Raw genomic sequence first — 12,914 nt, 5'->3', positions numbered from 1 at the left:
AAATAAATTTTGATTAAAATTTTTAATTATTATTTAGGACAAATTAAAAGATATTAATATTGAAATCCTAACTAAGATACATAATATAAATAATAATAATAGCAATTTACATGCAGTCGATATAACAAAATTCACGACGACACTCTTTAAAAAAATTGAAAAACAAAATATTATATATAAAAAAATTATATTTTATTTAATTTGATAGATAGAGAGTAATGATAATTAATTCTTAAGGCTGCGTTTGGTACCTTGATTAGGTGGGTTTATTATTTTAAAACCCACCTAATCCAATGTTTGGTACGATTTTTATTTAACCAACTCAATCCCTCCTATAAATGATTAGGTTGTATTAGGTATATAAATAATACCTCATACCCCTTAGGATTATTTATCCTTCCTCTAATCCATACCCTATTTTCAATTTTACCCTTTCTCTTTCACTAACATAGGACCATCTCCCGCCGTCGCCGACAATCGAACCGCTGCCGGACCGCCGGACGCCGCCTGTTGTCGGAGCAACTCCGTCACCGGGCCGTCGGACCACCGTCGGACGCCGACCGCCGCTGGCTGTCGGACCACCTCCTTCGTCGGTCTGTCGCCGGACCGTCGGTTCACTGCCGGACCACCGAGGGTCGATCGCCTCCTGCCGCCGACGTCGTCGGCCGTCGGACCACCTCCGTCATCGGGCCGTCGTGGGACCACCTCCGTCATCGGGCCGTCGTCAGACCACTGCCGACCGTCGCCGGAGTAAAGAAGAAAAAATTAAGAAAAAGGCAATTTTGTCATTTCATCAAAAAATTCAAAATTATCCCATACTTAAAAATCATACCAAACATAATACTATTTTACATTATATATTATATTTCAATTACAATCATTTTTTTAATCATTTACTTACTAATCATTAGTTTATTTTATCCTTTTACCAAACGCAGTCTAAATGTAATACAAAAAACCATAATTGAATTTAATGATAATATAATTAATGTAGACACTTAAATATAATTTATATTTTCAGTGGACATCAAATTCAAATTTAAATATTTTCAAAAATTTAAAAACTTCGCATATAATTTTTTTAAGTATTTAATACGGTATATATAATACTAATAAATATATTTTCTTCTATATCAAATTTTTTAGAGGAAATTTTTCAAAACAAAAACTTTGTTTATATAGATATAGATACAGCTATAATTTAAACAACATGAAAGCGTGCTTTTGTGTCTGAGGAAAGCAACACGATTTTCCCGAAAGCACCACACGTTTGATCTGTCCGTTTACCTTTTCGACTGCCATGACGTTTATTTAAATCTTTTGCCTTCTTCCAATTGTTGTTCGCAGGATTCTTCCTTTTCGATTTCCACTCCCATGGCGAACAACGATAGGCTGCAGGTCAAGCAAGAACTCATCGATCACAATTTCACCTGTATGAATAAGCCGAACGCGGATTACGGGCAGCCTCCGTCCGTTATCGAGCTATCGAGTTCGGATTCTGATTCTTCTTCCGACGACGGTGCTGAAGTTAGGAACAGTGGGAAAAGGTCTAGGGATTTTAGCGTTGATGTGATTGATGGGAAAAATAAGAAGAAGAAGGTGGCGGGGGACTTGCCGGTGGGATTTTTGGACCTTTTACCGCCTAGACGGCCTCCGTTGGGTGTGTCTTCTCCTTCAACGGCGAATGTAGGGTCTATAGTGGCGGCGCCGGTGGAGGGGTCTATCAAGAAGTTCTGGAAGGCGGGGGATTATGAAGCGACGTCGGCTGTTGTCGTTAGGGATTCTTATAGCGGTGAGTTTTTGCTTCTTGCATGTTTATTTTGTGAGTATCTTTTTCTCGGGAGTAGAAGATGCGCTAGAAGCGCTGGAGATGACTCCTGAGGGTTGTGCGTATGCTCTCGTTGTTGCACCCTGACTTCTGCATTAGTGAATAACGTTGTGGTCTTCGCCTAAAATGGGGTCTAGAGGATGAAGTCACCCTAGTTTTCTAGAATTAACTTCTATGAGAGTGGATTAAACTCCATTTGGTTTGAATGTAGAAAAACGGTGTCCAGTGACTACTCATATCAGTGTGCAATAATAGGTCAAAATGCAGTATATGGTTCTGTTAATTCTTGAGTGACTGCTTAAGTATGTCTTCGTTAGTCTGTTTTCACCTTCTTTGCTATCGAGAACTTAGTTTTTTAATTTTATGAAATGGCCCTATTCCAAACTGATCTCTCTTATAAATCTACAGGTAGTATGGATCATGTCAGAATACATCCCAAATTTCTGCATTCAAATGCGACCAGTCATAAGTGGGTTCTTGGAGGTAAAGGAACTACATCCTGTTTGAATAGTTGAGATATAATGTTTTGTGATGCATGCTTCTGTTTTGGTGGAAATGAAATGTTACAATTATGGGTGTAAACAAACCGAATCGAGCCGAATACGATGATGAGTGTAAGCTCGAATACGAATCAAATATTTTTCGAGCTAGATTGAAAAGCTCGCGAACCGGCACGGTTCATTTACATCCCTAGTTACAATCTCCCATTTTTGTGATGCATGTTCTGTTTACGATGAGGTGCACTTGTATGAGGTTCCATTTCTTACTGTCCTGGAACTGTGTGTGTGTTCATTTTGTAGCTTTTGCAGAACTTCTAGACAATTCCTTGGATGAGGTATATCAATTCTACCATCTGGTTGATCTATATTGTACTACAAATTTTTTACGTCAGGAATCAGACTTCTCTCTTGTTATATATCTGTTGTTAGGTCTGCAGTGGAGCGACACATGTCAACTTAGATATGGTCAAGAGCAAGAAAGATGGGACCAAAATGTTACTGGTTGAAGGTATTTTCATATAATATCACTGTCGAAGACTAAGGTGTAAAGAAGGAACATATATGTTTGTATGAAATGCTCTTTATAGTTGGGAGAACAGAATGAAAAGGTCTTTCGTAGAGCAAAGCTCAAGTAATTTAATATTTGTTCCTCTGAAATGGAAATTATCCCTAAGAAATGGAAACTTGTACACTAGTGACTCAAAATGTGAGGTTAAAACCATAAATTATGTGCTAATTTTACTTTCTATGTAATGGAAAATTATCCCTAAGAAATGGAAACTTGTCCACTAGTAAGTCATAATGTGAGGTTAAAACCATAAATTATTGTGCTAATTTTACCTTCTTTTGGGCTTTTGTTGATATGAATAACACCTGTATTATTGGCTTCCAAATAGTTCTTTCCGTTTTGTCTGTGCATGCTTGCTTAACTGATTATATTCCTAATCTATTTAGTTTATTCTTGACCTTTTGAGGTTTATTATTTGATAACCTCATGTTCAATCTGCTTACCATGAGATTTTCATAGATAATGGTGGTGGAATGGACCCTAATAAAATTCGTCAATGCATGTCTCTGGGTTATTCCTCAAAAAGCAAAATGGTAGACACTATCGGGCAATGTCAGTTCTCTCTCTCTCTCTGGCTGTGCGTTCCATTTGACTTCTAATGACATGTCTTAGTAGTTCTTATTAAATTTACTTGGGAAACTGTGCATGCCAGATGGAAATGGCTTCAAGACAAGCACCATGAGGCTTGGTGCTGATGTAATTGTTTTTTCTCGAAGTCGTGGGAAGGATGGATGCAGGTTTGCATTTTTGTTTGTCATATTTTTTATCAGGTTCCATGTGCAACTGAACTTCGTGCGAAGTAGTCAACTTCCATGATTTGCAAATTTTGTTTAATGAATATTGTTCCACAATAAGTTTGTATTATGGCTGTACAGACCCTGTGCTTTGATATAATATCTCCTTCATTTTGAACTGGTGGATTCTATATTTCGGAGGAGTGAGGACTGAGGACCATGTGGTATTGTGGTTAACTACATCACTAGTGCTTATCTTGATATTTTTCGATTTCATCGGTGCTTTATTGCTGTACTAAAAATTTTATGCCCTGAAAAAGCTTCATCATTGAACATTAAAAGTTTGTCGTTAAGATGAACTTGGATATGTTTACTTGGTGACTGATTGGTCTTGAATTTTGCCAATAAAAGCGTCTTTTTTTTTTTTAAGTTTTCTTCGACAGCAACAACTGCCTGCTTTTCAACTTTTACTTCTCCTAGGTAAGTGGTCAGGGTTTTGGAACTTTTACTGAATATTGTTTGGAGTCATATGGTGTCTTTTTGTTGAACTTTGAGGACAAATGCTCTAGTGTTGACTTTTCAAAGCCTCGAGGAGGGCCTGTGAATCTGCCATTTGGACAGAGATCTGATACGTCAGCCCTGTGATAGTCTTTGTTTCATAATTTCATGGATATCATATGGTGGAGTGCTCAACATACACTAGCGATTGTTTGATTCCAATTTGGTCATTTAACCTATTATTTCCTCCGGAATGCTGATCTGGATGTTTGCTTTTATTACTCGACTGATTTATGAATTTCTGAATCTGTTTTAGGCCCACTCAAAGCATAGGATTACTATCCTATACTTTTTTGAGGAGCACAGGAAAAGAAGATACTGTGGTTCCCATAGTGAGTAACTTTGTGATTTGTACTGTGTATGAGATTATTGACTTCACATGCTTCTTAGTTGATGTAGCCCACGCTACATATTAAGATTCTCAATCGCTAAGAAAAAAATTAGAAGTCAAAACTGTGATGTGCACATCTTGTTCTGTCATGCCCGCCCCCTGCATTATGCAAATCAAAGAGAGTCATATTTTGTGCCTACTGTAATTGTTCTTATTTAGATACTATCGTTATGGTATTTCGTTTGATATTTAATTTTTTCAATAATGCTGGGCCATGACTATTGACATTTTTTCCTAAATTTTGTCAAAAGCTTGATTATGAAAGAAGTGGAAAAGATTGGAAGAAGATTATTCGATCATCCACTGATGACTGGAAGAGAAATGTTGAAACTATAGTTCAATGGTCTCCTTTTTCAAGTGAAGAAGATCTTCTTCGGCAGGTGATCTTCTATGTTTTTCTCAGTCAATGATATAAAATATAGTTTAGATTATTGAATAAAATTTTAAGCAGCATTAATTAAGGCATAAAGTCATCTCACTTATGACCTTGTTCTTCGTGTCTATGAACAATGATCCTTAATCCTCAATATTCACTCATCTTTGGCTTTGTCTTTGTGTGCACTCAGAGTAAGGCCTTTGCTGCAGGTTAGGGTAGCTTGTCTAATTTAATTTTTTTTTTCATCTTCCGATTCCTGCATGATTCTTATACAAAGCCAAATCAATCCAGGCTGATCTTGATTCTCATCACGTAGGGCTTGGTTGTGAACTCTTTTCATGTGGGTTTTATCACCCATGGATCAAAGTTTTCAGATAATGGAGCTTGGCCTCCTTGTTATTTGATCGCGGACATGTTTATTTGAGTTCCTATTCAAGTTCGACATATGATACTTGAGCATACAAATATGAGAAAATTCAACATTTTGAACTTGAAACACATGAATAGGTCATGAGTGGCTATATTTTGGACTAAGTAGTCAAATATTTTAGATGCTTCATGAAAAAATAGTATGGTGGGATTGGCAAAGATCTCTAATTCTCTACCCCAATGGATTGAAGAGAAGAGGAAATACAAAGAGTGTGAAATTTTGTAGTAAAAAACCCCAACTAAAGGACAAACTATACGTATAGTCCACTAAATGCAAAGTCGATTGCACGCCTTAAGTAATGGATGCCTATTCAATCAATCGTAAGAGGAGCTTGAATCTCTGTAAGTCTGGATGTAGCATGTGACAAAAATTAAAGAAGAAGTCACTCTATATTAATGAAACTAAATGAGCTGAAGCATATGTCTTCATATTGCTTGGTCCATTAACGTGAGAATAGAAGACTTTCAAATGAGACAACATCGTGAATGTGTGGACTAGGTTGAAGAGCGTCCCACCTTGCTAAAGAATTCTGAATCAGGGTATAAGTAAAAATTGTTTCTGTTTGCGCCCAAACTGGTTGAATATTGAATTGACTGTGTCCCATAGCTGTTTGTGAATAATAATTTGTAAAATCTTTATTTATTTGTGTGGTCGTGAAGGTGTGGTACGGTGTGCATGTTTTTGACTATATTACTAACCTCTATTTGGTAGTTTGATAGAGGGTGGATTGTTAAATAATCTACCAGGATACTATGTTTGGCGCCTCTTTAGTTACTTAATTCAAAACTACATGCCTATTGCCTGATAAGAACCTTTCAACACCACACCACACCACACCACACCAGATAAAACAGATAATTATCCTCTTTCTCCCATTCAAATCACTTCAGTTTCGGTTTACTCGAACTCTCTGGTCCAGAAAGATAGTAATGTTGTGGGGAAAAGCTTGTACTGGGTAGCTTCCAGAGATAGGTACCGTAAAAAATACTCCATTATTCTATCATGGCAACCAAGGGCTGCCCAATAATTTAATTTACTTTATCTTGTCTATTATGGTTGAGTTAAGCTTGAAAAATTGTTTAATGGATTGGAATGTGCTTATGGGATAAAGATTGTGCCAACCTTGATGCTTTGAATTTAACTGGACTTTCGTCTTCCCTTGTGGTTGGTGGTGATAGTGTTTGAAGGTGTCTCACCTAGAGCTGTCAAAACAGACTGCCCCGACTCGCGTCATCTTGGCAATTAGGCTGGTTGGAAAAACCTCAACCCAATTCAACTCATCTAGGGTTGTGGGTTAGGCGGACTAACCCAACGCAAATAAAAAAAACAACTAAAAAAAATTCTATTTTGTATTGTTATTTGCTTTGCTTTTGACATTCTCTAGTCTCACCTTTGAATCATGATTTATGGGATCATGGCATGAAGATTATATATTAAAATGCAGACATCAGAATTTGTTGACTCTTAACTTAGTGTGTAGGGGTGAGCAATGACATCACTTGCTTCTTCACTCTAGATTAGACATCCCTTGCTTCTTCACTCTTGAGTTCGCCTGCATCTTTGGACAAGTATGTAAATTTGATGTTAGCCTGTTTTCTAATATTCTCCTTTTACTTGATAGTTCTATCAAATGAAGGAGCAAGGTACTCGGATATTTATATACAATCTTTGGGAGGATGATGAGGGACTACTAGAACTTGATTTTGATTCTGATCCACATGTGAGCTACTATAACTTTTTATTGTAGATCGGTTGCTTTGTTTGTGAACATGTAATAACCTAATATCTTAATTCTATGATTTTTTAGGATATTCAAATCAGAGGTGTCAATAGGGACGAGAGAAGCATAGAAATGGGAAAAAAGTATCCTAATTCCAGGCACTTTCTTACATATCGACATTCATTGAGGGTAAAATGCTGCAGATATCATATGATTTATTCACTTATTTCTTGTGCATCTACTTTCCTTTTGTAATTCTTAATTTATTTATTTAGATCTTGTTTTACTAGGATCCTTAATTTGGTTTCTCGTCTCTTGCGCATGTGATGTCTTTATGCCCTTGTTCAAATATTTATGATTGTTGAAGTTGATTTTGAAATTAATTGCCCCACAAAATATTTAAGGACGTCCCACCTGGTGGGGTTGTACAGTTGAGGGCAATAAATGCACGAGAATCTTGGAAGATGATAAGTTTTGAGAAAATTTCATATGGTCATTAGCCGTTGATGCAGGCTTTTTTAGCTGAACCACTTGAAAATCTAGTATTATGTTTCATCCTCATTGACTATTATTTTCACTTCAAAGTTTAACATGGTGTTAGATTATGGATTTCCTATTTAGAGTTTTCTAATTGGTAATGTCTATTATCCTTCCAAAAAAAAAAATGAAACTATAACAAATGTGCACACTTTGGCTCTCAACCCCAATCTATCACATAATTATTTTGCTCAATGGAACATAGAAAATCCGATCTTTATATGTCCGTTCTCCTGTTTTCTGTTTCATACTTTTATTCTTTGATACACCATATGCATAGTAGTGTAAGATTTTCTTGAAGACGTATTTTGTTTCAAGTTAAACGCTTCAATTATTATCTATATGTTCACCTTGAGGGGGAAGCGAATGTAATTTGGTGTAGTCTTCTTGAATTAGATTTGACATTATAGTGATTAATAAATATCTGATATAATTTTATTGTGCTTTAGGTAGATTAACTTCCACTACCATTTTTTCTCATTATTTCATCCCATCTATATAAATGCGTGATTGATGTGCTCAAAATTAGAAGTTATAATTTTTTCACTGTTTGTCCACGCACATCACCCTTATGGATGGATCATGTGAAATTGTGAATGTGTTTTGTTTTCTTCCTTCCCCTTCCTGTTCCTTTTCCACTTGCAGTAAAATCAATATATTTGTCATGCATAAATTCTAAAGAAAATGTATGGTACAATGTACATTTACAAGTTGATGCAACAATTAGACACCCATATAACTGGAAACAATTTTTAATGAAGTTCTTGCTGGAATTGCAGAGTTATGTGGCTATTCTCTACCTCAGAATTCCTCCTGGATTTCGAATTATTTTGCGGGGAAAAGATGTCGAGCACCATAATATAGTGAATGATATGATGATGTCGCAGGAGATAACATATCGTCCTCAGCCTGGAGTTGATGGACCTTCAAATAATTCTAATGTAATTTTCCTTTGATTATATGTTTGATATCCATCTCATTCAATGTTTCTCACCAGCTTTCATCTTTGTTATAGATGGTTGCTGTGGTTACTGTTGGTTTTGTGAAGGATGCTAAATACCATATCGATGTTCAGGGATTTAATGTCTATCACAAAAATCGACTTATCAAGGTGGTTCCATCTCATCTCAGCTTCTATCCCACCACACTAAAAGTTTTTGTTCCACATTCCTTGTTTGTATGGCTTTGTCATGTGTCAAGATTTAGTTTTACTGGGGGTTGTTCTTTGTTTGAAATTTTGATTGATTACTTTAATAGAATTCATAATTGGCTGAATGAGTTATATATATCATGAGGGTATTGATATGGTATGCACAGTCTCTCTAGGAAATCTCTACTATGTAATTAGAATCAATCAAATAACCAATACCCGGATTCTAATACATCAAATAAAAATGAAATATAATAACATAGAATATCGAGTTCTCGTTACTCTCACCCCCAAGTTGCGAAATACAGATTATTTTTCCGCTATTTCTATATGTGAAACAGTGTTAAAATTTCATTCTATAAAGAACTGTGCATGCCTATAATTTTGTCTCTCAATTTAGCTTTGTACTTAACTGCATTGCTTGTTTGCTTTTTATGATTCCAGCCATTTTGGAGAGTTTGGCATCCTCCTGGTAGCGATGGTCGAGGAGTTATAGGTACAATGATGCCATTTTTACCTTCTAAATAGTAATAATAATCGGATTTGGTGCTCTAATTGCTGTACTTTTCCTTTTAAGGCGTCCTTGAAGCCAATTTTGTTGAGCCAGCTCATGATAAACAAGGTTTTGAGCGAACTACAGTTCTCGCAAGACTTGAGTCACGATTGGTTCAAATGCAAAAGACATATTGGTATATTCTATTGGTTGGTTGAGTTGATTTTAATGTGATTTCATTGTATAATCTTCCATAGTGGGATATTATTGTTTGCTTTTCTCTGCATTTGACAGGACCACACACTGCCACGAAATTGGCTATGCACCCCGGCGCAGTAAAAAATATCATGAAAGAGGTAAAGGAAAGAGTTAATTACTTGGGGTGGGGCTTGGGGGTGGGGGTGAGGGTGGGAGAACAGTATAATCAAAGATCTTACCGTCTATTGTTGTATTTTCAGATGCTTCTCCTGATTCTTGTTCCCCAAGTCAAACGAAAGGCATTGCTTCAAGCGAGAAGACATGGACCAATGGGCATTTGAGTGGGAATAAAGTTGCAAAATCCAGAACCCGTGGCAAACAAGCAGGTTATACTGAAATATCATCATCTTCCGCAGAGGATGTTGGTGACGACGACATGCAAAATCAGACTTCCAGGAATCGGGTGAATGGTTCAGTCTCGGGAGAATTGTTTGAAAAAAATGGATTTCAAAGATTGCCAAGGTTACATCAAACTGAACCAAATAATTCACCTGCTGAAAAGCTCAGCCAATCAACCCGGAATACAAATTCACAGGTGATCACCTCATTTGGTATTTGTGAGGTATATTGTGTGATCCTCTGATAACTGCTTTACACTAAATGTAATTGTTGTTAATTTGCGACTTTGTGTGCACTAGAGTATGTTGGCAATATTTGTATTCTGAACTAGAGTAAAATTCTTAACCGAGTGGTTAAATTTTTGGATGTCCTTTTTGTATTTGTATTCTGAACTAGAGTAAATATTTAACTGAGTGTGTCAATAAACTTTTGTTTTGGATGTTTATTTTCCTTGAATTATTTTCTTTGAATGCAGACATAAATCCACTTTGTAGTTTGTTATTTTGTGGAAACATGATTTTCTAACATTGGACATGGGTTTATATTATATTGGTTTTTGTTCATCTTCAAAAGGCAAATGGTAATGAGTCACCATTGGTTCAGTTGGAAGAAGAGAATCGTCAATTGAAAGAGAGGTATTTAGTCAACATGAACGGTGATTAGTACGGGTATTTTTATCATATGATAAATTGATTTTCTGTATTGTTAAATGCACAGACTGAAAAGGAAAGAAGAAGAGGTTCTGGGTGATTTGCTCCATGATTTACAGAAAGAGAAGGAAAGATGCAAGTCTCTCGAAACTCAGGTGATAATCCTTGTGTTAATTTCCTCGAGTCTTGTGTCATGATATTATTTTTTTCACTTTGTTTTACAAAATTAATCAATGATGCTTTCTGGTTCATTATTGTTACTTGATTGGATTTTCTTGCTTATGCCTTGTGATTTATGGTAACCTAGATTTCGACTGTGATTGAGTATCTTGGGACACAAGATAAAAGAAGATATGTTCTTTTATTTTGTGTGAGCAGAAAATTTGGATACCATGACACTGGCAGTATACATTATATATTTGGTCCCGCATTGAAAGTTAACAACTCCGTTCGTGTTTCCTGTATGTATTAATGAAATGTTTTTCTAAAACATGAAGTTTTGTCTTATGTCTGTTATACAGAGTCCAATTTCATAATTGACTTGGTCAATGGACTGTGGAAAGAAAGGCAATCCTTAACTTAATTTGCACCCTGCACCCTAAGTCCTAAGTGTTGGAGGGACCGTGGAAAGAAATGTAATCCCAATAATGGATTTTTTAGTGCTCATTTTAATTGGAATTTTTGGCAGACAGTAATGTATAAGTCAACATAATTTAGATCTTTTTTTATGCATTTGGTTTACGGTAGATATCAAATATATACAAGGCTCTTTACTATCCTAACATTGAGGTATTTGGTTTATGGCGAACAATGTTTTGGGTTTTGCGTATAACCTCAACCTAAGCTGACGTCTTTTGCGACTTATTCAGCTGAAGGACTCCAATTGTAAATATGAGGAGCTAAGCAAGGAACAAGAGAGTATAATCGACATATTTCAAGAAGAGAGGCAGCGTCGCGACATTGAAGAGGAGAATTTGAGAAAGAAATTAAAGGAAGCATCAAATACCATTCAAGAATCATCAAATACCATTCAAGGGTTGATGGGCCAGATTAGACTTCTGGAGAGAGAGTTCTCCACTGGTAAACGATGATCTATTTTACAACTGTGGAACATAAACTCTTCCTGACACGTTAATCACGACTTGTTTATGGTAGGATTAGAGACGAGCCACGTCTACTCGATAGAAGCTGCTAGAGTAAACTGTTATATATATAGTTGTAGAGGTAGATGATGCTCAACCACCACGTATTATAATATTCGTGTAATTTAGTAGATTTTACCATCTCATTACTGTTTCTACTAACTTTTAATCAAATATTTGCTTGAGTTCTATATATTTTTTTTCATTTACAAGCCATTTTATGGATAAGGGTTGTCAACTAAACGATTCAGGTTTGTTCACACCATTATGTGAACCAAATAAATCTATCCCCCTTCACCTTTTTGGTTTGGATTGTGGACTCTGGTGTGTTTTTCCCCAACCGTGTTTAGGGCCAAATTACTTTTTCCTTTAAAATATAGATATATGATAGTGACTGAAAATTCCAGAGGTAAGGGAGGAAAGAGTATACTTTTGATTTTCAATACTAATTTTTTGGGTAGAAAAATTGTTTGATGCAAGCTATCAACGAACTGCAAATCAAGTGGCTCATAAAATTGCTTGGGAAAACTTCCTTGGTCGTAGCAACTTTGCTTATTTTAATGTAACTCTATTTCTAAAGTTTCTAATTAATCACGACGTGTTGATTTATTGGTGAAGTTCCTTTCTATGACAAAAAATTTGTTGGATGTGAATTAGCCTTATGGTAGACATGCACTGTTAGTAATTCTGAATTTCAACCAACAGGAAAAAGAGTTCACATAAATTTGTGTAAGACAGTTTTAAGAGTCAATTTTGTTAGACGAGTTTTCTATTTGTGTTAAAAAAACATTAATTTTATGTCAAAAGTATTATTTATTATTGTAAATATGATATAATTGATCTTTCTTTTATCCGTGAGACCGTCTCGACCTGCGAAAAAGAGTTTATTATCCATAACATGTGGCAATAGACTTAGAAGTTGTAGGAAGATGTTAATCACCTTAAGATACAAAGATGTGCAGAAAATCCCTATTTCATGGACTATGTTTTACGCAAAGGAACTTATGGCAAAATGACGAATATTAATTTCTTCAATGCAATTCCACATAAATGTTCTTTTTCCATAGATTGTTTTGCTAGTTGTGAAATCTGAAAAATATCTTATAGAGACAAAGTTTGAGGCTGTGGGTCTGTTTTATGTGTATCCCAACTATGCTATATATTTGTTTTTAATTTTTAGGATTGATACGTTTTTAAATTCAAACTATGATAAGTTTTACGATTTTTATTTTATTAGTTC

At 35.7% G+C, this 12,914-nt stretch overlaps 1 protein-coding gene across 2 annotated transcripts; it reads left to right on the top strand.

Moving 5' to 3' along the window:
- Positions 1 to 1,232: 1,232 nt before the first annotated feature.
- LOC140805759 (protein MICRORCHIDIA 7-like) lies at positions 1,233 to 11,820 on the top strand. 2 transcript variants are annotated; one of them, XM_073162054.1, is made up of 19 exons: positions 1,233 to 1,792; positions 2,237 to 2,311; positions 2,629 to 2,663; positions 2,758 to 2,836; positions 3,356 to 3,448; positions 3,549 to 3,633; positions 4,445 to 4,520; positions 4,831 to 4,959; positions 7,007 to 7,105; positions 7,193 to 7,294; positions 8,422 to 8,583; positions 8,658 to 8,753; positions 9,237 to 9,288; positions 9,370 to 9,481; positions 9,580 to 9,641; positions 9,744 to 10,078; positions 10,456 to 10,517; positions 10,600 to 10,687; positions 11,402 to 11,820. In XM_073162054.1, exons 1-19 carry the CDS (start codon positions 1,375 to 1,377, stop codon positions 11,621 to 11,623), a joined length of 2,382 nt encoding a protein of 793 aa, XP_073018155.1. In that variant the 5' UTR covers positions 1,233 to 1,374; the 3' UTR covers positions 11,624 to 11,820. The 2 variants fall into 2 exon arrangements, with proteins under 2 accessions (XP_073018155.1, XP_073018154.1); XM_073162053.1 differs by having other exon boundaries at positions 1,234 to 1,796; positions 2,241 to 2,311.
- The last annotated feature ends 1,094 nt before the right edge of the window (positions 11,821 to 12,914 follow it).

This window comes from Primulina eburnea, chromosome 11, assembly GCF_022965805.1.
Source record: "Primulina eburnea isolate SZY01 chromosome 11, ASM2296580v1, whole genome shotgun sequence".
Lineage (NCBI taxonomy): Eukaryota > Viridiplantae > Streptophyta > Magnoliopsida > Lamiales > Gesneriaceae > Primulina > Primulina eburnea.
The sequence above is the reverse complement of the archived record's forward strand: the minus strand, read 5'-3'. Positions and strand labels throughout refer to the sequence as shown.

Excerpts from the sequence above, each read along its gene's own strand:
- LOC140805759 (XM_073162054.1), top strand. The coding sequence starts at position 1,375 with ATGGCGAACAACGATAGGCTGCAGGTCAAGCAAGAACTCATCGATCAC. Across the intron at positions 4,960-7,006 it reads AAGAAGATCTTCTTCGGCAG|TTCTATCAAATGAAGGAGCA; the intron begins GTGATCTTCTAT and ends TTTACTTGATAG. Across the intron at positions 9,642-9,743 it reads TAAAAAATATCATGAAAGAG|ATGCTTCTCCTGATTCTTGT; the intron begins GTAAAGGAAAGA and ends TTGTATTTTCAG.